General features: G+C 38.2%; 1 protein-coding gene across 2 annotated transcripts in view; it reads left to right on the top strand.

Annotated features, from left to right (window-relative positions):
* BAG4 (BAG cochaperone 4) overlaps nucleotides 1-24,502 on the top strand; it is a 33,900-nt gene that overhangs the window by 5,156 nt on the left and 4,242 nt on the right. Inside the window, exon 2 of one of the 2 annotated variants that reach the window (XM_045779378.2) lies at nucleotides 14,120-14,227. The exons of the other annotated variant lie outside the window; for it this stretch is intronic. Coding sequence (XP_045635334.2) covers nucleotides 14,120-14,227 — 108 coding nt within the window. The remainder of the gene's footprint in view (nucleotides 1-14,119; nucleotides 14,228-24,502) is intronic. 2 annotated transcript variants of the gene reach the window in all.

Raw genomic sequence — 24,502 nt, 5'->3', positions numbered from 1 at the left:
TTCTAGAGATTAGTAAATGAGAAAGTGGTTACTTGACTGTGAACCAGGATCAGGGGAAGAATTTTTAGGATTAGGTGGTGTGAATGTGTTTGTAAGAAGAAGAAAGTAAGAAGAAAGATGGGAACAAATTGATGGATGTGGCTTGTGGAGAGAGGGATGAAGAAGTGAGGAAAAGCTGGAAAACCTTTTTTTCCAATCTAGAGGGGGGAAAATCAGTCTGGAGGTGGAGGGGAGGGACATCGAAGGAGTTTATAACTCTTGGTGTCCTTGGCAAAGTAGGAGGCTAGGTCATCTGAGAGAGAGGAAGTGGAGTAGCATTAACTGGGAACTTGATATGATAAATGTTTGAAACAGGTGCTGGGGCAAGTGGGAAATTGTAGAGAAGCATGGGAGAGACCCAAATGAGATTGAAAATAAAAACTTGGGATATGGTCAGCATAGGAACATAAAGTGCTTTAGTAGTGATTTGGGCCTATATAGCTAAAAATAATTTTTAATGTATTTTTCTAATTTTGTCTAATTCTTGTGAACAAGGTAAACAAATCTGTAATCGGAACTTAGTAGCAGTACTAGTCAGATTCCTCTGCTGTTATATTTGTTTGGGTTGGGGTTATTTTTTGAGGCGTGTTGGTAAGTCACTTTGTAAATTTAATCATGTATGTACTTCTACAAAACTAGTTCTAAGATAACTATGAAAGAAGTTGACTCCAGCCTTCCTCTGAGATTTAGGTATTGCTTCTCAAAAAGGAAGTAAATGAATTTGTTATCTTCTTGCATAATTTTGATCAAATTTCCAGTGCGACAAGAACTTGAATTCACGTTAATCACTGCCTCTTGTGAAAAACTTTTCTCATCTTTGTCTGGTTTACATCACCTTTTAGCACCTTTGTCTAGTTTCAGACAACAAATAAAAAGTTTGGAAAGAGTTAAGCACATGATAACATTGGCAACTTTATAAAACAGAGATCCGCTTCAGCCAGCTTCCTGTGACACCAAATGCTATTTCATAGAATTATGTCATTCATGTTAAGGGCCTTCAACTGCACACTTTCATTGTTACTGGGCATATTTTTAGATTTGTTCTATTTTGTCCAAAGGGGAGGAAAAAAAGCGAAGACCATCTTTTTATTAAGACTTAATAAAATTAATAATTCTTGCCACTTCATTGGAGACATTCTCCCATCCAAGTGCTAAGCAGGCCCAGTCCTGCTTAGCTTCTGAGATCAGACGAGATCGGGTGTGTCCGGGGTGGTATGGCTGGAGACAACAATCTATTTTTCATTTTTAAAAATTACGATATATTTACATTCTGTAAATTGTACCTTTTTAAAGGTATAGTTCTATGAGTTTTGATAAATGCATATAGTCATGTAACCATTATCATAATGAAGGTATAGATAATGACCCATCTTTTTAAAACAGATTCCTAGGATAAGATGGAATATTTAATTTTTCTTCATTTCTAAATCCTATTAAAATTATAGAAAAGTAACTGTTTCTCATTTGTTGTTTTAAGTATCATCTCATTTGCATAATGTGTATATATGTATGTATAAACATAAAATGTATTCTGTATTTTGAATGTGTTTCAGTCAGTTACAGTCATTATTTTTATTGCTTTAATGATTTCATATCATGCGAATGGGAGTCTCTTCTTGGCTTCTGAGTCTTTTTGACATGACCCACTGTTTTTTTTTTTTTTTAAGTTTTTTAATAATTTTTTTAAAAGATTTTACTTATTTGAGAGAGAGAGAGAATGAGAGAGCGAGAGCACGAGATGGGGGAGGGTCAGAGGAAGAAGCAGACTCCCTGCTGAGCAGGGAGCACCATGCGTGACTCAATCCTGGAACTCCAGGATCATGACCTGAGCCTTAACCAACTGAGCCACCCAGGCGCCTGACCCATTAATTTTTGACAGCTTCCTTGATTTCTGTTTTTTTAAAAAATTAAATTAAATTTAATTTTTTAAAAGATTTTATTTATTTATTTGATAGACAGCCAGCGAGAGAGGGAACACAAGCAGTGGGGGGTGGGGGGTGGGAGAAGAAGAAGCAGGCTCCCAGCGAGCAGGGAGCCCGATGTGGGGCTCGATCCCAGGACTCTGGGATTACGCCCTGAGCCGAAGGCAGACACTTAACGACTGAGCCACCCAGGCGCCTCAGCTTCCTTGATTTCTGGTACAAGATGTGCCAAGCTTATTTTGTATATATTCTGTCCCACACATATAATCAACCATTCCTTTAAGAAAACCTTGATTTTTTTTTTTTAATGGAAGATTATATTTAGAAGCATATGTCAGGATCCAGGCAGGAAAATGGAACCTACGCTAGTTCTTTTAAGAGAGAGATTTGGGGGCATCTGGGTGGCTCCATCAGTAAAGCATCTTACTCTTGATTTCAGCTCAGGTCATGATCTCAGGGTTGATGGACCGCCACGTCAAGCTTTGTGCTCAGCAGGGAGCCTGCTTCTCCCCTCTCCCACTCTAAAATAAATAAAATAAATAAATCCTTTTAAAAATAAATAAAAGAGAGAATTTGTTTTAGGAAATTAGTGGGCATTGGAGATCTCAAAAGGCAAAAAGGGAAAGTGGAGGTAACACAGAAGATGGTAACTAGGAGACAGCTACAGTTCCTAGGGCTAGGGAATAAAGACAAGAAGTTGGGTTGTTAGAACCTACAAACCTGGGAGAATTGCCTGGTGGAGCTGGAACCCAGGGAAAGGCACAGCCTAGCTGGCACTGGGCTCTCTGAAGGAGTTCTGGAAAACCAGCAGAATCTGGGGATTGCTACTAACTGCCACCCCTTGGTTGAAGGGCGTTGGTAGGCTGACAATGACAGAAACAGCAAATAAGCAAACTGGAAGGAGCCTGGAAGTCCCTTCTCTCCTCCTCTAACCTAGTGCCTCCTATTGGCAGAACTGAATAGTAAGCAAGCAGCAGAGGAGAAATGTTTGAACTCCCAATCCTGCCTGACAGAGCCAATTATAAAATGCTGTGTTTGAAGTTGAGGGACCATAGCTTCGTAAGTCGTACAGAAGTTAAATTTGAGTGCTAGGTATACTGATTGTAATCGTGTTACCACTGCTTCTAGACCTTTTGATGGACAGTTAATGAAATAGTTTTTTTAATTAAAAAATTTTTTTGTAAGATTTTATTTTTAAGTAATCCCTGCACCCAGTTTGGGGCTCGAATTTATAACCCCGAGATCAAGAGTTGCATGCTCTGCCGACTGCCCTGAAATAGGTTTTTTTTAAGATAGAAAAATAAATGAGTTCATATTTAAGTTAATTCAGATTTAACATTACAGATTATTTTGACTTCTTTGATTGTATTTATTTTCTCTTGTATGAAATATCTTGGTTACTAACAGTGTTAGGATAATTACAAATACTTGTACAGTCCTACAATTACATGTAAAATAAGGCAAAAATAATGCCAGGTTCTAGTTCTGGCATGACAGCATGAGCAGCTCTGTGGACCCAGTCCCCAGTGAAACTAGTGAAAATTATTTTTAAAAAACAACCAGTTAAATTTTCTGTAAATGGTTTTAGGATATATAGCAAATGAATAAACATTTATTCTAGAAAATCTACTCAAACTCAGAACAGTGAGAGTCTGTGCTGTTTGAACCAGGACCTGCTCCCTTTCTGCCCTCTCTCAGTGCAGTGAGACAAACTCCATTCCAGACTGGTGCATCCAAGAAAACAGGGCTCCCTCTTCTCCCAGCTCCCAGAGGATTATCATCCTGGGAGGGACAGCACATCAACGTTTCTCATCTTGCCCCCAGCTGTTATTGATGAGACCAAGTTCCAGGCCAGTGTGGTTAAGTAATGCTGGTTCCCTGCTCTGCCTGCTACCTACTTGGGAATGGAGGCTTTACTTTGGGCAGGGCACTGCTGAGAATACTAGGGCTCTGATCACCCTTACCGTGACGTATAAGGCAAGCCGAGAAGCCCTGAGGCTACTGAGCCCTGAGGCCCTTTCTTCCACAGGTGCTCAGCTCTTAAAGCAGGGTGTCCCTTAGAGACGCATACTATTGTCCCCAAACCAGCTGCAGAGAGTGACTCAGACATTTTATCTGGAGGCAGAAGCAGACTGTAAAACAGGTAGCTCCTAATCTTTTCCCAAAGGAACTGACTTTATTTGCAACAGAGTGTGGTGTGGAGAAGCTGAAGCCTAAGGAAGTTCTTGAAAACTGTGGAGATTGTTGTGAAAGGCAACTGGGAGGAGATTGGTAGATTGCTTGAACATCCGGTCTAAGCTGTAGAGCACCTAGTTTGCTAGAGAGAACCAGGGAAAGAGATAGGTGGGAGAAGCCCTTCGGGTTTAGAACAAATCTTAAACACTAACTTTGAGACCTGTCTCTTCCAAGAAGCCCAGATTTTGTTGCATCAGTTTGTAGAACAATTTTTATCCCAGGGTGTGGAGCTTTAACAGCTAGGTGTGGTCAGGGAAAGAAATACACACACATACGCTCATTAAAGAAATTAAAATGTTACAGTAGAAAATATTCACTTAAGGCAAAAGAAATCAGTAAAAGAATAGAAGAACAAAAACAGATAGGAGATAAAGAAAACAAAAAAAGAAGATTCAACTATATGTTGTTGTGAGATAATAGAAAAAATATACATATTGGTCTCTGTCCTGGGTTCCTGGCACAGAACTCCTGAAATCCTTGTAAGTTCCTAAATGAAAAGAGCACTAGGAGTATTTTTGTTCCAGTATTTGATCTGTGACCCCAGTTCCGGACACAGGGCTCCTAAACCCCTTGGAATTTCCTGGGTGATACAACTATTTTTTTGTTCTAATGAAGTGTCTCTGGATGGTCTCCTGGATGGCTCCTGTATGGGGCTGGTCACCAGAAAGGCCAACCTATGATTAGATGTTTGGAGTTTTCAGTCCTGGTCCCCTTTTTCCAGAGAAGGGGGAGGGGCTGGAAATTAAGTTAATAATCATAACTACATGAGGGAACCTCCATAAAAATCCAAACATGGTGGAGTTCAGAGAGCTTCCAGTTTGGTGAACGTATCTACATACTGGGAGGGTGAGGTACCTTGACTTCATGGGGACAGAAGCTTCTGCACTTGGGGTCCTCCCAGACCTTGCCTGCCCTTTGTATCTCTTCATCTGGCTGTTCATCTTATCTTTTATCATATTCTTTAATAGCTGGTAATCATAAGTATTTCCCTGAGCTGGGTGAGATGTACTAGCAAATAATCAAATCCAAGGGGGAAGAGGTCATGGAAACCTCCACTTTGTATCCTAGTGGGACATAAATTGTGGGTAACCTGGATACCTGGGGACCTGTTGCTTGCGATTGGCATCTGAAGTGGTGGGGGGCACTATCATGGGACTGAGCCCCTAACCTGTGGGATCTGATGCTATTTACAGGTAGATAGTTTAATTGTAGGCCAGCCAGCTGGTGTTGCAGAATTGCTTGGCATAGGGAAAAATCTCACATCTGATTTCAGAAGTGTTGTGAATGTGGTAATAGCATGAGAGTAAAGGGAAAACATAAGATTAGTAGGTTTTTCATTCTCAGCTGTCTGTGGGATATACACTTCAGATTTAAAGATACAAATGGTTTAAAAGTAAAAAGAGGAAAAAGAAATATGCAAACAGTAACTAGAAGAAAACTGGCTATACAGTATCAGACAAGTAAACTCAAAGTAAAAGATGTTACTAAGGATAAAGTGGGACATGATAAAAAAAGGTAATCTATCAGGAAGATACAATAACTATAAAAATATGTGTACCTAATGACAAAATACCAAAGTACATGAAGGAAAAACTTACAGAAATAAAGGAGAAAATAGACAATTCAGTAATAATAGAGACTTCAATGCTCCACTTTCAATAATGGATAGAACAAGATACAAGATCAACAAGGAAGTAGAAGATGTGAACAACTCTCTGAACCGATTAGACCTGATAGACATCTTTAGAACACTCCACCCAGCAACAGAATATACATTCTTCTCAAGTACACATGGAACATTCTAATGATAAACCATATGCTAGCCATAAAACAAGTCTTAATATACAAGGATAGAAATAATGCAAAGTATGTTCTCCAACCATAATGTAAAGACATTAGATATTAATAGGAAAGACCTTGGGAAACTCACGTCTATGTGGGAATTAAATAAAACACTCCTTAATATTCTTTTAAAGATTTTATTTTTAAGTAATCTCTACACCCAACAAGGGGCTCAAACTTACGACCCCAAGATGAAGAGTAGCATGCTCTACCAACTGAGCCAGTCAGGTGTTCCTTAAATAAAACACTCCTAAATAACCAGCAGGTCGAAGAAGAAATCAAAAGGGAAATTAAAAAATACTTTGAAATAAATGAAAAGGAAGGCACAGTATACCAGAACTCCTAAAATATAGCTTAAGTAGTACTGCTTAGAAGGGAATTTATAGCTATAAATGCCTATATTAAGAAAGAATAATGATTTCAGGGCTCTTGGTTTTGGCTCATGATCTCAGGATGGTGCGATCGAGCCCCACTTGGGGCTCTGTGCTCAGTGTGGTGTCTGCTTGTTCTTCTCCCTCTCCTTCTCCCCCCCATAAAGAAATAAAATCTTAAAAGGAAGAATAATGATTTCAAATCAATAACCTAAGCTTTAAGCTTCTATCTTGGCACTGGAAAAAGAAGAGCAAACTAAACATAAAGCAAGCAGAAGGAAGGAAATAATAAAAATAAGGGTGGTGGGGCACCTGGCTGGCATCTCAAAGAATAGAAATTAATTTAATTGAGAATGGAAAAACAGTAGAGGAAATCAATGCAAGGAAAGGCTGGTCCTTTGAAAAGATCAACACAATTGATGAGTTTTTAGCTAGATTGACCCAGGAAAAAAAAGAGATTACTAGAATCAGAAATGAAAGGGGGAACATTACTACTGATCCTACAGAAATAAAAAAGATCATAATGGAATACTATGGATAATCGTATGCCAATAAATTAGGTAACTTAAAAGAAGTTGGACAGATTTCTAGAGAGATACAAACTACCAAAACTAACTCCAGAAGAAATAGGAAATCTGAATAGACCTATAGCAAGTAAACAAATTGAATTGGTAGTAAACAAAACAAAAACTACCCACAAAGAAAGTCTAAGCCCAGGTGGGCTACTGAATTCTACCAAACATTTAAAGAACTGATACACCAATTCTTCACAAATAGTTCTAAGAAATAGGAGAGAACACTACTAACTCATTCTATGAAGCCATTATTACCCTGATACCAAACCAGACAAAGACATCACAAGAAAAGAAAATGGGCCAATATCTCTTATGAATATGGATGCGAAGTCCTCAAAAAAAAAAAAAAAAAAAAAAAAACCAAATCCAGCAACCCATAAAAAGAATGATATACCAAGTAAAATTTATCGCAGGAATGCAAAGTTGGTTTAACATCTGAAAATCAATGTAATATTACCATTTCAATAAAAAAACCTCTACAAATATTTCAATAGATGTAGAAAAAGCATTTGACAAAATCCAGCACTCTTTCTTGATAAAATCACTGCAGGAATACAAGGAAATTTCTCCAGTCTGATAAAGGGCATCCATAAAACACCCACAGCCAACTGTGTATTTAGTGATGCAAGACTGGATGCTTTTCCCTAAGATCAGGAACAAGATGAGGATATCTTCCCTTGCCACTACTATTCAACATTGTCCTTAGGGCAATTGGCAAGAAAAAGAAAGAAAAAGACATATGTAACCTGTATGTCTATATGGAATAGAATTGAGAGTCCAGAAATAAATTCATGTGTCTGTGATCAAGTGATTTTTGGTAAAGATGCTAAGACCATTTAATAGAGGGACAGAATAGTCTGTGGCACAACATACAAAACCGTGACAACTGGATAGCCATATACAATACATAAAGTTGGACTCTTACACCATATATAAAAGTTAGCTCAAAATGGATCATAGACATAAATGTAAGAGCTAAAACTATGAAACTCTTAGAAGAAACAAGGAGTAGATCTTCAGTACTTTGGATTTGGCAGTGGTTATGTTACCAAGAGTTAAATGTAAAAGGAAAGAAGCCTCGGTTCCTTTTTGCTGCCACAGTGAAAAATTACAGGATGGCAAAATGAAAGTAAAGCCGAGCAAAGTTTTATTAAAGCACACTGCAAGGGGGCAGCGGGCCAGTCAAGAGAAACCCTGGCCCTGGAAACTCCTTCGGGGGTGTGGGCTGGAACAGTTTTTTTCTTTTGGATAGGTTCTAGGGTCTTGGCAACATTTGAGTGACAGGACTGCATTACATAATAATTAGTCAACTACATGTCCTTTCTCCAGAGGTACTGGAAATGCCTGAATGGGGTAGGAAACAGCAACATTATTTCTATTCTAGAGACATAGGTGAAATAAGGGCAAGCACAACAAACTTAACTGTTCCTCTGCCGGGATGTTGTAACCACAAACCAACTGCTAGATGGGTGGAATGGGGTGGTCCCTGGTCGGTCCTCAATTGGGGCTGTCATCAGGACCTCTAAGGTCCATCCTTCTGTTGCTCATGCCTAGTTTCCTGTTTAACAGTTTTCTTAGATAAGACACCAAAACACAACCAAGAAAAAAAAATAACAGAGAAATTTGACTTCATTAAAGTGAAGAACTTTGGTAGGTCAAAGGACATTGTCAAGAAAATGAAAAGGAATAAAATGTTTGCAGATCATATATTTGAAAAGAGACTTGTATCTAGGATATATAAAGAACTCTTAAAACTAAACAATAAAAATATCAATAACCCACTTTAAAAATGGGCAAAACATCTGAACAGATAATTTTCTAATGAAGGCATAAAATGGCCAATGAGCACATGAAAACAGTGCTCCACATCATTAGTCATGAGGGAACCATAAATCAAAACCACAATGAGATACTACTTTACACCGACTAGGAGGGCTACAGAAACAAAACTACAGTAAAAACAAGTATTGGTGAGGATGTGGAGAAATAAGAACTTACACATTGCTAATGGGATGTAAATTTGTGCAGCTGCTTTGGGAAAACACGTTTCAGTTCCTCAAATTGTTAAACAGTTATCGTATGACCTACCAATTCCACTTTTAGACATATACCCAAGAGAACTGAAAATGTATGTTCACAGAAAAATTATTCATGAATGTTTATAGCAGTATTATTTATAGTAGCCGAAAGGTGCAACAATACAAATGTCCGTCAACTGATGACTGGATAAACAAAATGTGGTATTTGTATATAATGGAATACTATTTGGCCACGAAAAAGGATGAAGTACTGATACATGGTACAATGTAGTTGAACCTCAAAAACTTTATGCTAAGTGAACAAAGCCAGTCACAAGATATCACATATTATATGATCCCATTTATATGAAATATCCAGAATAGCCAAACCTATAAAGACAGAAAGTAGATTAGTAGTAATGTAATGCTGGGGGAATGGTGAGATAGGAGGGTATAGCTAAAGGGTACAGTGTGTCCTTTGAGGTTTTGAAAATGTTCCAGAATGGGTTGTAGTGATGATTGCACTTATCTGTGAGTATACTAAAAACTGTTGAATTTTACAATTTATGTGGTCGAATTATAGGGAATTATCTCAGTAAAGCTGTTAATAAAAATCATAATGCCAATATTATGATTAACCATTAACTAATGAGTGCAGGTTTAGGTTTCTAAATTTATTTATTTATTTTTAAAAAAGATTATTTGAGAGAGAGCATGCGTGCACGTGCCTGGGAGAGGGGCTGAAGGAGAGGGAGAGAGAGAATCTCAAGCAGACTCCCTCTGAGCTCAGAGCCCAATGCAGGGCTCAATCCCAGGGCCCTGAGATCATGACCTGAGCCAAAATCAAGAGTTGGATGCTTAACCAGCTGAGCCATGCAGGCGCCCCCAGCTTTAGGGTTCTTTGGAGTTCAGCTTATCCTTAGAATATACTCCACTGAAGATACTGTGATTTGAAAGTCATTTGAAATAATTCTTTTTTCCTGCATGGTTAATTTACCAACCTGGTATTTAGTTATTGTATTTGCTGACTTTTCCTGTAGTTAAAACAACTCCAAGAGTTGTGGCTTACAAAAGTAAACTTGCTCATGTTCTGTGAGTCTGCTGTTGTGACTCTTCTCCAGGCTCTCGGTTGGGTTTGGTTTGCCTGTGTGTCTTCTCTTTCTGGGACTCAAGCTGAAATCACAGCTTCTATATGGGATATGTTGGCCTCATGGTGGAAGATAGGCATGCAAAAGAGTTGCTAGGATTTGCATTGATTCTTAAATCGTTTGTTTGGAACCGACATATGCGTATTTGTTTCTTTTGCATAAAAGCTTAGATTGCATTTTTAGAATTATGTGAGTTTATACTTGTACCTCCAATTCAAATCTACCATACACAGTTCTTCTGATCTTTCTCCATTTAATATATTATCTTTCCTTTCCAGTGTAAAAATACTGGTTCCCAATAACATTGCTCTATTTGTTTATTTCCTCTGTTCTGCAAAAGGGGCACTGGGGTGGCTCAGTTGGTTAAGCATCCAACTCTTGATTTTGGCTTAGGTCATGATCCCAGGGTGGTGAGATCGAGCCCTGTGTCATGCTAGTGCTAAGCTTGGGGTCTGCTTAAGATTTTCTCTCTCTTTCTTCCTCTGGCCCTACCCACTCAAACTCACTCTGTCTCTCTCTTTTTTTTTTTAAGATTTTATTTATTTATTCTACAGAGATAGAGACAGCGAGAGAGGGAACACAAGCAGGGGGAGTGGGAGAGGAAGAAGCAGGCTCACAGCGGAGGAGCCTGATGTGGGGCTCGATCCCGTAACGCCGGGATCACGCCCTGAGCCGAAGGCAGACGCTTAACCGCTGTGCCACCCAGGCGCCCCCACTCTGTCTCTTAAAAAAAAAAATTTCTTTTCTGCAATACACACAAAATAATTAAAAAATTAAAACACTAATATTACTACTAATAACATCCTACATAAAGTTTAATATTTCTTTGCATTTCTTTTGCCTTTAGAGTATATACCACTGAGGCTACCCATTCAGAAAACTGTTCAGGAGTTACTTGAATTAATTGTTTTTGTGTGTGATTATCCAATTTATTAGTTTTTTTAAAAAGATAAAATACAGTTTGAATTCATAGTGTTATTTCCAATTCAAATTAAGGACTAAAGGATTTTAGATTTCGTTATTCTTGTATCTGTTATCTCCTATTGTGGAAATACTGATTTCCAACCACACCAACATAATCATTCATTTGGAACTACAGTACCCACACGGCAGTATCAGAATAACACCACCAATAATGTCAATAATTTTTTTTTTAAGATTTTATTCATTTGAGAGAGAGAGAGTGAGCATGAGCAGGGGGAGGGACAGAGAGAGAGAGGAGAAGCAATAATCCCTGCTGAGCAGGGAGCCTGAAGCTGGATGGCTCGATCCCAGGCGCCTGAGATCATGACCTGAGCTTAAGGCAGACGCTTAACCGACTGAGCCACCCAGGCACCCCAATGTCAATAATTATTAATATGATTACTGAAAAATATTCAGGTGTTTTTTTGGTTTTGGTTTATAGAGTATTTAGGGATGTCGGTCAATTTGCTGTGCTTTCTAGTCACTTGAAGCAGTTTCTCTTTGTGAGGTGGTTCTATCAGTTTTTGTTTTGTTTTACTTTCTTTAGGGATTTAAAAATATGTCATTATTTTCTATAATTATGTGAAATATTTACAATTGTCCTAAAGTCAAATGTGTAAAACAAGGTACATTTAAGGGAAGTTTACCATGAGTCCCTGCCCCACAGTATTGTTTTTTAACTTTTTTTTTTTTTTTTAAGATTTTATTTATTTATTTGACACAGAGAGAGAGCACAGGCAGGGAGAGCTGAAGGCTGAGGGAGAAGGAGAAGCAGGCTTCCTTCTGAGCATGGAGCGTGATGCAGGGCTCCATGGCAGGACCCTGGAATCATGACCTGAACCAAAGGCAGACGCTTAATCAACTGAGCCACCCAAGCGCCCCGTTTTTTAACTTTTTATATTATAAACTTTTAATTATATGTACAGTAGAGAGACTAGTATAATAAAACTCCCAGATAGCTATCACTCATCTTAGGCAATTATCGGGTAGGTTATCGTTAATCTTACTGATTTATATGCCTACTCATTTGCTAGTTAGTTATGGTAGTTTAAATATATATTTAAATATTTGTTTAGGATAGTCTTACGGGCAGGTTTGTGTTGTAATGGGGGTGATCTGCTTGACTAGGAAGAGTAGAGAAAAGGTTATAACTACAGGAATGAAATTCTTTAGAAGGTAAGAGGTTTTGTGGTCCACAGCCATGTGGAGGGATTGGCTTTTAATAGGGCCAAAGGCACTTCACACTTTCTGGGAAGACAATGGCAGACAGGGTGCATTTGATTTGGTAAGTGCGTTTCTGTCTGATGGCTTCTTCCTTTTTTTTTTTTTTAAGGTGAAATATGTGATAAAGTTGTCAGTTGAAAAATGAGGGGTAGACTAAAAGGATATTGGAGATTTGGCGGGGGGGAGTGAAATAGTTGTTCTGGAGAGTGAGGTGAACATCCATCCTAAGGGAGTGTAGATACAGTTGCTGGACAGTGCTGTGTCTACTTGAGATTTGTGGTCTCTAATTGAGAAAGAAACCAGAGAGCTCTGGTGTTTCTCTCCACCAGTATTTAGGGGAAGTGCAGATGTGAAGTCAGTGGACAGTAGGGTTTAAACTGGGTTGGGTTTTTGCAGGGTGAGTGTATCTGCGGGAAGCAACGGCAAAGGATTAGGTGTTGGGAAGCTGAGTTAAGGAAGGAAGTGAGGACATGGGTTGGGTGAGGGATAGGAGGGTGGAGAAGTAGTGAAAATGTAGGGTACCAGAGAAAGTGGGTCAGTAGGAGAGAACAGAAACCAGGGTAGTTCTGGAGGTTTAGGTATTCACCACCGCTGAGGTGAGTCATCTTCAGCTCTTGTCTTTTCATCTCCACTACTCAGGATTCAAATTCTTGGTAGACAGAGATCAATTAATTAGCCAAATGCTTGCCCTTTAACCAGGGAAAGGGAGGGAGGGCATTAATTGGGGGCATCTGCCTGCTTGAGAAATTTAGTAGTTAGGATCTGAAGTTTGCCTGTAGAATTTTTTTAAATCTTGCTATTCTCTAGTTTCTGTATTATGTAAAGGAGATGCTACTTGCCCAACTTGTATAATGTCATATGGAATAATTAGGTGTTTTGAAAACAAAGCATTATGAAACTGATAAGTAGTGCAGTTAGGCTAAGATGGTGATAATTAAACTCTCAGTGATTCCAACTGCCAATGAATTTCTTTGTGAAACAATTTGAAGATCTTGTTTAAGCTTAAAACTAAAACTATAAAGTTCAAAGCAAAGTAACTTGTAGGATAACACGTATACATTAAACTAGACTCTAAAAACTTTTGAGTTGATCTCGTCTCTTGGAGTTTATTGGCTTATTGCAAATCATTGCATTAACTCTTGAGTGGGAGTGCAGAGCTGTAGAGATTAAACGTCATAGCTAGATTTTCTTCTTGGAGTGGTAATTGTTCTTTATCAATTCCTGATACTTGGGTTTAATTGTAGGCTGCCAGCAGGAACGTAGCCATAACAGAAAGTAAAGGAATAGGAAAGAACTAGTGTGACAGGCAAAAGAGTATTGAAGATTTGTGTGTTTGAAGTAAAGTTGAGTAGTAATATTTTCAAGCTCCAAAGTTGTTGAGATAGGCAAATATTGCTCTTAACAGTGGCAAAGAACTATAATCTTGTTGCACAAATTAAATTGGTAACGATGGGGTTGATGATGGAGAGGGATAAAGGAATCTAGGCCTCTGGTTTTGCTAATCATGTTGGCATAGTAGAATTCCTTTATATGTCATTTGGTATCATAATGCAGAAGAGCAGGCTTTTGATAGATAGTCAATAATTGCTTTGTTTTAGGGCATGTGATTTACCATATAGTACTTCGGCATCAATTTGATAATAAGAATTTAATAATGAGTGATTTTATAGTAGGGTTCTGCTTTTTGTCTGTTGCTTTTTAAAAAAAATAATTATAGCTGCCTCTGTCAACTTTTCATTATGATATAAGAATATTATTAAAAGTGATTTTTTCCCCCCTTAGGACCAGCCACCATATTCTAGCTACAATTCTAACTATTGGAATTCTCCTGCACGACCTAGGGCTCCATATCCAAGTACATATCCTGTAAGACCGGAAATGCAAGGCCAGGTATGATCTAAAATTGACAGTCTTCCTGAATTTTTTTAAAAAGATTTTATTTATTTTATTTTTTTTAAAGATTTTATTTATTCATTTGACAGAGAGAGAGACAGTGAGAAAGGGAACACAAGCAGGGGGAGTGGGAGAGGAAGAAGCAGGCTCCCAGCGGAAGAGCCCGATGTGGGGCTTGATCCCAGAACGCTGGGATCATGCCCTGAGCTGAAGGCAGCCGCTTAACGACTGAGCCACCCATGTGCCCCTAAAGATTTTATTTATTTTAGAGAGAGCGGCAAGCAGGGGGAGGAGTAGAGGGGGAGGGAGAGGGAGGAAGAAAGAATCTCAAGCAGATTTCAGGCTGAGCTCGGAGCCTGACCTCGGGCTTGATTTCAGGACCCTGAGATCATGACCTGAGCCGAAACCAAGAGCACTCAACCAACTGAGCCACCCAGGCGCTCCCTGAATTTTTTCTCAATGTATTGATTTATTTTCAAAAACCTGTGGCGATTTCATAGTAGCAGTGTGTGGGGTTTTGTTATTTAATGGACTCTGTCTTAATGTTTTTGGCTCAGAAGTAAGGAAATATCTAGACAAATATTATCTATAGCAAAGGTAGCTTGAGGCATAATAGATTATTTCTTAGGACCTGGAAACAATAAACATAAAATGTACTTACTTTTTTAAGTTTTAAGTTTGACTTTTTTTTTTTGAAATATAATTGACATGTAACATTATATTGGTTTCAGGTATATAATGAAATGATTTGATATTTGTATATATTGTGAAATGATCACCACAATTAACTCTGTTTAACATCTGTCACCACATATAATTATAATTTTTTTTCTAATGAGAACTTTTACAATTTATTTTGTTAGCAACTTTCAAATATGCAATACAGTATTAACTATAGTCACCATGCTGTATATTACATTCTTATGACTTATTTATTTTATAGCTAGAAGTTTGTCCCTTTTGACCTCCTTCATCCGTTTGTACCCTTGGCCCTGCCTCTAGCAACCATTGGTCTATTCTCTGATCGTAGGATTTTCTTTCTTTTTTTTTTTTTTAAGGATTCCACATATAAGTGAGATCATATGATATTTGTCTTTCTCTGACTTCCATCCATGTTGTTGCAAATGGCAAGATTTCCTTTTTTATGGCTGAATAATAGTAAATTGTTTATGTATACACCACATTTTCTTTATTCATCCATTGAGACACTTAGGTTGCTTCCATATTTTGGCTATTGTAAATAATGCTGCAGTGAACACAGGGATGCAGATATCTTTTCAAGTTAGTGTTTTTGTTTCCTTTGGATATATTATAAGTAGTGGCATTGCTGGATCATTCTATTTTTAATTTTTTGAGGAACCTCCAAACTGTTTTCTTTCCATAGTGGCTGTACCAATTTACATTCCCACCAACAGTGCACAAGGGATTTTCTTCACATCCTCACCAACGTTTATTATTTCTTGTCTTTTTGATACTAGCCATTTTAACAAGTATGGGGTGATACCTTGTTGTGGTTTGGTTTGCATTTCCCTGATGATGAGTGATGTTGAGCACCTTTCATGTACCTGTTGGCCATCTGTATGTCTTCTTTGGAAAAGTGTCTGTTCAGGTTGTCTGCCTGTATTCTAATAGGTTTGTTTGTTTTTTTGCTGTTGAATTTCATGAGTACTTTATATATTTTAGAAATTAAGTCCTTATCAAACATATGATTTGAGAATATTTTCTTCCATTTAGTAGGTTGCCTTTGTATTCTGTTGGTGGTTTCCTTTGCTGTGCAGAAGCTTTTTAGTTTGATGTAGTTCCACTTGTTATTTTTACTTTTGTTGCCTTTCCTTTTGGTGTCAAAAAAATTGTACTCTTACGAGATATACTTAATTTTAAATATTTCAAGTATACTGCAAAAGTGCAGAAAATCTGTCTATCTTTTTATCCAGCACCTAGCCTTTTCAGTTCTTCATTTGGCTACATTTGTTTCAGATTTTTTTTTTTTTAAGATTTAATTTTTTATTTGACAGAGAACGAGTGAGCACAAGCAGGGGGAGCTGCAGGCAGAGGGAGAGGGAGAAGCAGGCTTTCTGCTGAGCAGGGAGCCCTACATGGGGCTCGATCCCAGTACCCTGAGATCATGACCTGAGCCGAAGCCAGATGCTTAACTTACTGAGCCACCCAGGGACCCCTTGTTTCAGATTTTTAAAAAGAAGCAGAACAAATACAATTGAAGCGACATATAACACTTCTTTCCTTTTCCTGAAGTTATATTTATTATCTCATATGTGTTTTTATGCTGGTACTACTTGTATGTGCATTTACATGGTATGATCATGTTTTTAAACTCGGTATGAGTGGTTTCATAATAGCATTCTCCTGCAGCTTGCTTTTTTACTCAACACTGGTTTTTACTTTTTTATTGTACATATTTGAGGCAAGAACTTCCCTGGGGTATGGAATTTTGGGGTTTTGGTATGTATGCTTATGAAATATAGCCAAATTATTTTTCCACAATACCATTGTGGAAATGAGGAAATGTTTACAAAGTTAGTCACCCATAATCTGGCAACCTTAGTAAGGCAATAATTGTCACATATGCATATTTCCTTCCATTTTTTTCTCTCTAGATACCATATTTCTATATGCGAATAATTTTTATTTTTTTATAATTTTTTTAGAGATTTTAAGTAATCTCTCCACCCAATGTGGGGCTTAAACTCACAACCCCAAGATCAAGAGTTGCACGCTCTTCTGACTGAGCCAGCCAGGCACCCCTTGAAAATAATTTTTAAAAACATGATTGTAGTATATATAATTTTTTAAAAAAGTAGTCTCTCCACCCAGCGTGGGGCTTGAACTCCCAACCCCAAGATCAAGAGTCTCATCCTCCACCAACTGAGCCAGCCAGGAGCCCCTGTAGTATATACAGTTTTAAAGTGGCTACGTTTAAGCAGCTTTCAAAGAATTTGAATTTTAGATCCAGGTCAGAATTCTCTGTAAACTGATGTTCTCTGTAGAATTAAATTTTCAGATCATCATAAAGTATACTAATGTAATTCTCCTGATATTCAAATTCTGTTCTGATTTTCTGGTGGTATGGAGGCTGGAATAATGAAAATAAGTTTCTTTATGGGGCTGAATAATTAATTCATTTAAAAAATCATGTTCCCTTTTTTCTCAATAATTTGGTGATACATTCCTTTAAGACTGATTTTGAGCTAGAAGAGTTTATTAAAGTTAGAGCAAGATTTACTTATGTACTTAAAGAAAACATAAAAGCAGTTGATTTTTTATTTTTTTATTATAATAATATTTTTTTATTATATTATGTTAGTCACCATATAGTACATCCCTAGTTTTTGATGTAAAGTTCCATGGTTCATTACTTGCGTATAACACCCACTGCACCATGCAATACGTGCCCTCCTTAATACCCATCACCGGTCTATCCCATTCCCCCACCTACCTCCCCTCTGAAGCCCTCAGTTTGTTTCCCAGAGTCCATAGTCTCTCATGGTTCATTCCCCCTTCTGTTTACCCCTGCTTTCTTCTTCCCTTTCTTTTCCTTCTGATCTTCCTACTTCTTATGTTCCATAAATGAGTGAAACCATATGATAATTGTTTTTCTCTGCTTGACTTATTTCGCTTAGCATTATCTCCTCCAGTCCCGTCCATGTTGCAGCAAATGTTGAGAAATCGTTCCTTTTGATGGCTGTGTAATATTCCATTGTATATATGGACCACATCTTCTTAATCCAGTCATCTGTTGAAGGACATCTCGGCTTCTTCCACGATTTAGCTATTGTGGACAGAGCTGCTATGAACATGGGGGTGCATATGGCCCTTCTCTTCACTATGTCTGTATCTTTGGGGTAAATACCTAGTAGTGCAATTGCTGGATCATAGGGTAGCTCAATTTTTAACTTTTTTTTTTTTTTTAAAGATTTTATTTATTTATTTGACAGAGAGAGAGACAGCCAGCGAGAGAGGGAACACAAGCAGGGGGAGTGGGAGAGGAAGAAGCAGGCTCATAGCAGAGGAGCCTGATGTGGGGCTCGATCCCGGAACGCCGGGATCACGCCCTGAGCCGAAGGCAGACACCCAACCGCTGTGCCACCCAGGCGCCCCCAATTTTTAACTTTTTAAGGGACCTCCACACTGTTTTCCAAAGTGGCTGTACCAACTTGCATTCCCACCAACAATGTAGAGGGATCCCCTTTCTCCACATCCTCTCCAACATTTGTTGTTTCCTGCCTTGTCAATTTTTGCCATTCTAACTGGTGTAAGGTGGTATCTCAATGTGGTTTTGATTTGAATTTCCCTGATGGCTAATGATTTTGAACATTTTTCCATGTGTCTGTTAGCCATTTGTATGTCTTCATTGGAAAAGTGTCTGTTCATATCTTCTGCCCATTTTTTGATTTGTTTATTTGTTTTTTGTGTATTGAGTTTGAGAAGTTCTTTGTAGATCTTGGATACCAGTCTTTTATCTGTAGTGTCATTTGAAAATATCTTCTCCCATTCCGTGGGCTGCCTCTTAGTTTTTTTGACTGTTTCCTTGGCTGTGCAGAAGCTTTTTATCTTGATGAAGTCCCACAAGTTCATTTTTTCTTTTGTTTCTCTTGCCTTTGGAGATGTGTCATGAAAAAAGTTGCTGTGGCCGATGTCAAAGAGGTTGCAGCCTATGTTCTCCTCTAGGATTTTGATGGATTCCTGTCTCACATTGAGGTCTTTCATCCATTTGGAGTTTATCTTTGTGTATGGTGTGAGAGAATGGTCAAGTTTCATTCTTTTGCGTGTAGCTGTCCAATTTTCCCAGCACCATTTATTGAAGAGACTGTCTTTTTTCCACTGGATGTTTTTTCCTGCTTTATCAAAGATTAGTTGCCCAAAGAGCCGAGGGTCCATTTCTGGGTTCTCTATTCTGTTCCATTGGTCTGTGTGTCTGTTTTTGTGCCAGTACCATGCTGTCTTTGTGATCACAGCTTTGTAGTACAGCTTGAAATCCGTCAATATGATGCCCCCAGCTTTGTTTTTCCTTTTCAACAATTCCTTGGTGATTTGGGGCCTTTTCTGGTTCCACACAAATTTAAGGGCTGTTTGTTCCAGTTCTTTGAAAATTCATTGGTATTTTGATCGGGATGGCATTGAAAGTGTAGATTGCTCTGGGTAGCATGGACATGTTAACTATGTTAATTCTTCCGATCCATGAGCATGGAATATTTTTCCATCTTTTTGTGTCTTCTTCAGTTTCTTTCAAGAGTGATTTGTAGTTTCTAGAATATAGATCCTTTACGTCTCTGGTTAAGTTAATTCCAAGATAACGTATGATTTTTGGTGCTATTGTAAATGGAATGGATTCCCTAATTTCTCTTTCTTCAGTCTCATTGTTCGTGTATAGAAATGCAACTGATTTCTGAGCATTGATTTTGTATCCTGCCACATTACTGATTTGCTCTATAACTTCTAGTAGTTTGGGGTGGATTCTTTTGGGTTTTCCATATAGAATATCATGTCATCTGCGAAGAGAGACATTTCGACTTCTTCTTTGCCAATTTGGATACCTTTTATTCCTTTTTATTGTCTGATTGCTGTTGCAAGGACTTCTAGTACTATGTTGAATAATAATGGCGAGAGTGGGCATCCTTGTCGTGTTCCTGATCTTAAGGGAAAGGCTTCCAGCTTTTCCCCATTGAGAATGATATTTGCTGTAGGCTTTTCATAGATGTTTTTTTATGAGATTGAGGAATGTACCCTCTATCCCTACACTCTGAAGTGTTTTAATCAGGAAAGGATGCTGTATTTTGTCAAATGCTTTTTCTGCATCAATTGAGAGGATCATATGGTTCTTGACTCTTTTCTTGTTGATATGATCTATCACAGTGATCGATTTGCGAATGTTGAACCACCCTTGCATCCCAGGGATGAATCCCACTTGGTCATGATGGATAATCCTTTTAATGTACTGTTGGATCCTATTAGCTAGGATCTTGTTGAGAATTTTGGTGTCCATATTCATCAGGGATATCGGTCTGTAATTCTCCTTTTTGATGGGGTCTTTGCCTGGTTTGGGGATCAAGGTAATATTGGCCTCATAGAATGAGTTTAGTAGTTTTCCTTCTGTTTCTATTTTTTGAAACAGCTTCAGGAGAATAGGTATTATTTCTTATTTGAATGTTTGGTAGAATTCCCCGGGGAATCCATCAGGCCCTGGACTCTTGTTTTTCGGGAGGTTTTTGATCACTGCTTCAATCTCTTCATAATTAATCGGTCTGTTTAAAAAATCAATTTCTTCGTGTTTCAGTCTTGGTAGTTTATAGGTTTCCAGGAAGGCATCCATCTCTTCCAGGTTGTTTAATTTATTGGCATAAAGCTGTTGATAAAAGTTTCTAATGATCCTTCCTATTTCATTGGTGTTGGTTGTGACCTCTTCCTTTTCATTCATAATTTTATTAATTTGGGTCCTTTCTCTATTCTTTTGAATAAGTCTTGCCGGTGGCTTATCGATCTTATTTATTCTTTCAAAGAACTGGCTTCTAGTGCTGTTGATCTGCTCTACTGTGCTCCTGGTTTCTAATTCATTGATCTCTGCTCTAATCTTGATCAACTGATAAGCAGTTGATTTTTCATAATGATTATGTGTACATGAACTTTAGGATAAGGTTGATAGGAGATCGTGGAATACAAAATAAAGAAAAAAATCATGTTACTGCTTAACACAAACTTCCATTTTACTTGTGTCATCTGCATTCCTATGACTGAAATTGAGAAGCAGGCATTGTTATTGCTTAATGTGATATGCTTGTGGTTTGGCCATATTTCATAAAATTCACCCTTTAAATGTACAGTTCAGTTGTTTTTAGTCTATTCACAAGGTTGTGCAGCTATCATCGCTGTCTATTCCAGAATATTTTCATCATCCCAGTTAGAAACTATATCCCCCCCGCCCATTTTTCTTTTCCTTTAGCCCCTGGCAACCTTTAATATACTTGTTATTTCTATGAGTTTGCTTATTCTGGACATGTCACATAAGCAGAGTCATATAATGTTTGATATCTTATGACTGGTTTCTTTGTTTTAGCATATAATTTAGTTCATGCATATTGTAGCAATGTAGTTACTGATACTTCTTTCTGTGGCCAAGTACTATCCATTCAATGTATATATACCACGTTTATTTTATCCATTCATCAGTTGATTGAAATTTGAGATTTTTTTTTCACTTTTTGGCTGTTATGAATAATGCTGTTATAAACATATGTGTGCTAATTTTTACATGGATATACGTTTTTTCAGATCTCTTTGTTATATATATGTAGGAGTGGAGATGCTGGGTCATATGGTAGCCCTGCTGTGTTTAACAATTTGAGGAACTGGCAATGTTCTAACAAAGAAAACTGAAGTCCTTTTTTTTTTTTTAAGAGATTTTATTTATTTATTTGCTAGAGCAAGTGAAAGAGAGAGAGCACAAGCATTGGGGAGGGGTGGAGAGAGAGAGAGAAGCAGACTCCCTGTCAAGCAGGGAGCCCGGTGTGGGGCTCGATCCCAGAACCCTGGGATCATGACCTGAGCCGAAGGCAGATGCTTAACCAACTGAGCCACCCAGGTGCCCCGAAAACTGAAGATAGCATTCTGAATTGAGAAACCATGATACAAAAAGACATTGGTCAGAACCTGTAACACTTTTTCATTTAATTTGAAGGGGAACTGAGTTGTAAAATACAGCCTATTAAGAACAATGGTCAGGAGCTTTGGTGAGACAAAAATTGGAATAGTTCTTTAAGTAGAAATATGGCATGAGGAATCAAGCTATGAATGATCATAGATTTGGCAATTTCAAAAAAGAGTATTAGAGAAATCCTAGTTGATATCAACTGCTGATGATTATGAACTCTTGGAGTACTTATGTGGTGAGACTTTCCATGTTTTTCATGAGAAGCACCACAGGAGGACTGCTGTTTAGAGGTACTCTGTTGTTGCTTGGATTGGGTTTGTTCTCTGTGAAATGGACAGGGAATTCACTGAACAGTATATCGCTTTCACCCTGCACAATCAGGGTGAAGGGCAGAGGTAGAAGCAGACTCCCCGCTGAGCAGGGAGCCCAACATGGGACTTGATCCTGGGTCTCTGGGATCATGACCTGAGCCGAAGGTAGATGCTTAACTGACTAAGCCATCCAGACACCCTAAAATAAATCTTTAAAGAAAAAAAAAAGTGTTTATTTATTTCTTGTAGTTGCTGTTATGTTTTATCTTTTGGCATATCAGCTGTTTTCAAAATATAGCTTATTGTCATTAGATACAAGTTTCCCTTCATTAAAATAGTCTACTTGGACACTGATGAAGTTGCTGTGGTCCTAGCAGCCCACTGGATTCTAGACACACTTGGGATTCCATAACATTTTTAAAAAAGATTTTATTTCTTTATTTGAGAGAGAGAGCACACGTGAGTTGGGGGAGGAGAAGAGGGAGAGGGACAAGTAGACTGCCCACTAAGTGTGGATCCCTTGACCCTGAGACCCAAGCCAAAATCAAGAGCCAGGTGCCCAACTGACTGAGCCACCCAGGTGCCCCTTTCTGACATTTTTAATAGCATAATTTTTTTTTTTTACTACCAAAGTAATGGAACTTCATTACTAACTATTTGGAAAATAAAGAAAATGGGGGGAAACACTAATTCTGCCATCCTAATAGATCTGTATTTTGGTAAATTTGTTTTCCCTTTCCCTATTATGTTTACACAGCTTTAAACTTATTGTACATGCACTTTAAAAAAAAAGATTTATTTATTTTAGAGGGAGAGAGAGAGAGAGACCTCGCACGAGTGGGGGGAGGGGTAGAGAGAGAAGGAAAGGAAGAGAATCTCAAGCAGACTCCCTGCTGAGCACGGAGCCCAACATGGGGCTCCATCCCAAAACCCTGAGATCATGACCTGAGCCGAAATCAAGAGTCAGATGCTTAACCAACAGCCACCCAGGTACCCCACACATACACTCTTTTGTATGACTTTTTATCATATGTACTTTCCATGTTATAGGGTGAAATAACAGGTGAAGTTTTTTTTTTAATATTAAGGAAATTTTCAAACAATCAGAAGGAGAATAGCACAGTAATCTGTGTAATCATCTCAGCTTCAATAAGTATCAGTACACAGCCATATTGTTTCATCTGAATCCTCGTATTATTTTGAAGCAAATTCCAGACATATTGTTTTACTTGTAAATACTCAAGTGTATATCTTTAAAAAATAAGGAAGTTTTAAAAACATAATGTCATTATTAAAACTTAAAAAAACTAAAAGTAATTCTGTAATATTATTAAGTGGTCAGTTCTAACAGTGAATTTTTTTTTTAAAGATTTTATTTATTTATTTGAGAGAGAGAGAGCAAGAGAGAGCACAAGCCAGGAGAGAGGCAAAGGGAGAGGGAGAAGCAGGCTCCCCGCTGAGCAGGGAGGCTGATGCAGGGCTCCATCCCAGGACCCCAGGATCATGACCTGAGCTGAGGGCAAATGCATAACCAACTGAGCCACCTAGGTGCTCCTCTAACAGTGAATTTTAAGACAATAAAATTCCCTCAATGAATAGTCCATTATGTACTCATTCTATTATTATAGGACATTTAGGTTGTTTACAATTTTGTGTGATTATAAATAATGCTGTGTTGAACAAATTCACACCTGTAACTCTTTCTCTAGCTGAATCTTTTTTTTTTTTTTTAAAGATTTTATTTATTCATTTGACAGAGAGAGAGACAGCCAGCGAGAGAGGGAGCACAAGCAGGGGGAGTGGGAGAGGAAGAAGCAGGCTTCCAGTGGAGGAGCCTGATGTGGGGCTCGATCCCAGAACGCCGGGATCACGCCCTGAGCTGAAGGCAGACGCTTAACAACTGAGCCACCCAGGCGCCCCTCTCTAGTTGAATCTTAAGAAGGATTTCTAGAAGTTGAATAACGGTACAAAAAGTCACATGATGTTTTATCAAGTTTGTAACTGTGTGCGTTATATTAAGGATATTTTTTAGGCACACAGGTGGATCACTTTCACAGGCCTGTAGGAGCTTTAACGAAGGCATGGTTCATCGTCCTTCCGGTTGGGGAGTGCCTTGCTGGAGCTTCCATTGCACCTGTTGCTGCATGCGATTCTTTGGCCATGTGGTGATAATAGCCTGTCTTTTATCTCCTTGCCATAAAAGTATGGCTAAGAATTTAAGTTATTTTCCACAGAATTATGTCTGCCCTCTTACTTTGAGTCATCCCATTTTTTGATTTGTTAGAGTAGGAATCAAAT

This window comes from Ursus americanus, chromosome 27 (genome assembly GCF_024610735.1).
Source record: "Ursus americanus isolate L20-20 chromosome 27, mUrsAme1.1.p, whole genome shotgun sequence".
NCBI classification, from domain to species: Eukaryota; Metazoa; Chordata; class Mammalia; order Carnivora; family Ursidae; genus Ursus; species Ursus americanus.
This window is presented reverse-complemented; position numbering and strand designations above follow the sequence as displayed.